Genomic DNA, 1,825 nt, shown 5'->3' with positions numbered 1-1,825 from the left:
TTGGGGGGGGTTTGTGTGTCTGTGTGCAGCCAGGAGGGCTGTGCCTGTGGGATGGGCAGGGAAAGGGATCAGTTTTCCTTGGCAGGAGCTCGGAGGCTGCTTTTGAGCTGCTCAGTGGTGACAGTGACAGCGCTGGGAGGTGGCGCTGGAGCCCAGCTCCGGTAACATCATTTTGCATGGCTCTTCAGCCCCCAGGACCCTGGAGGGGTTTGCAGCACCATGGGGACACCGGTCCAGCGCTGTGACCCACGTGCCTGGGCACTGCACGTCCCCAGGGCTCATCCTGCCGGGTCAGGGCCTGGATGGAGCCCCGGGGCAGCTCCGTGGGTCCGGCCCAGGGACAGCAGTGCTGGCACTGCGCTCACAGAGCTCCTGCCCTCGCCCCGGCCATGCCGAGGGGGAAGATTTACAGGCTGTCAGAGCCGGGGCCAGAGGTCAGCAGGGGTCAGAAAGTCCATTTCAGTGAGGTCAGTGTCCACTTCTTTCAATCTAATGAAGCCATTATTTGTGAAAGCGGCCGCTTTGCCGGCGATTCCCTTGAAGCCGAGCAGGGCGCAGCGACCGGCTCTGAAAGAACAGGAAGGAGTCCCCTTCCCTTTCGCATTTGCCATTCAACAGGCCCCGAAAACAAATACACCACACACAGAAATATGACACAGGGCCGGCGCTGCTGTGGGCTGTGACACTGGCACTGGGGAAAGGACGGGATGGACAGGGATGATGCCTGGAAGTGCCGTGATTGGGGATGTGGCTGCGTCACATGGACGGAAAGTCACTGAGGATGGGCAGAAATCGGGGGGTGCTCAGGAAGTTGCTGCTGCCTTTAAATAGTTACAGGAAAATGCCTCTAGGGCCACTGGTCACTCCTGTCCATCAGGAAGGGGCTGGAGGGGGAAGCTGGTGCAGCGTGTGGATTATTTTCTGAGGGATTCGTTGTGGAGAAAGCAAGGGCTCATTCCTCACCACGTCCTTCCCTCATGCCCTCACACCTCTGCATGGGAGCAGAACATGCAGGCTGCGCCCTCCCCTAATCCCGACTGAAATGGGAAAAACTGGGAAAGAGATGGGATGGAAGCAGGGATGAGCTGAGAGGGCTGGAGCCATACGGAGGGGGCTCCCATAGGTCTGGGGTTATTTTCTCCCCTCTCACCCCAGTTATCCTACAACCGAGAGGAAAACGAGGATAAATATGCAACCCTTGCAGCCAGGAGAGGGGGCCAGACGCATCCCTGCTCCCACAGCCACCGGGTGATCCGGGATCCCCACCCGAGCCGGCTGTGAGTGCCAGCAGAGAGAGCGGGAGCGTGAACATGGACACGCACTGTGGTTTCCTTCTTGCCAAGAAGGCCACCAGCCCCGTCCCCTCCACCAGCCCTGTCCTGAACTGGGAGTTCTGCGGCTGCCAGCGCCTGGTCGGGGATGGGAGTGGGGATCCCACAGGAAACCCTGGCCAGACCCTTTCCTCCTGCTGCAGATGAGGTGCTGCTCCTTGGCTTTGGGGAATCGACTCAGGACCGACGAGAGACCAGCTGAGTTTCCTCCCCAGCCCAGTTCATACCCGTTAGGACCGGCGTGAAGGTGAGGTGACACCTTGTGACACCATGTGTGGGTGAGTCGTGGCACTTCCCGCTCCACCTGTGTCCCGTGGGACGCGGATTCACCTGCACCGCGAGAGCTGACAGGGTCCCGGCGGGCTGGGCAGCTCCCGGCAGCTCACCGTGGGGTGTCATCGCAGAGAAAAACCATTCTCGACCTCTTCCTCCCCCTCCCTTGCCGTCCGTCAGTGGGAGTCCAGCGGGGCTGCTCGGCTCTGTGGGGGAGGGGC

The 1,825-nt window shown here is 60.9% G+C and overlaps 1 protein-coding gene across 1 annotated transcript in view; it reads left to right on the top strand.

Moving 5' to 3' along the window:
- The first annotated feature begins 1,310 nt into the window (after positions 1-1,310).
- The window catches only part of LIN28A (lin-28 homolog A), an 11,878-nt gene continuing 11,363 nt past the window's right edge, over positions 1,311-1,825 (top strand). Inside the window, exon 1 of the mRNA XM_008635041.2 lies at positions 1,311-1,425. Within this exon, the coding sequence (XP_008633263.2) occupies positions 1,311-1,425 (115 nt within the window). The remainder of the gene's footprint in view (positions 1,426-1,825) is intronic.

The sequence above is a fragment of the Corvus brachyrhynchos genome, unplaced genomic scaffold, assembly GCF_000691975.1.
Source record: "Corvus brachyrhynchos isolate BGI_N302 unplaced genomic scaffold, ASM69197v1 scaffold65, whole genome shotgun sequence".
Lineage (NCBI taxonomy): Eukaryota > Metazoa > Chordata > Aves > Passeriformes > Corvidae > Corvus > Corvus brachyrhynchos.
This window is presented reverse-complemented; position numbering and strand designations above follow the sequence as displayed.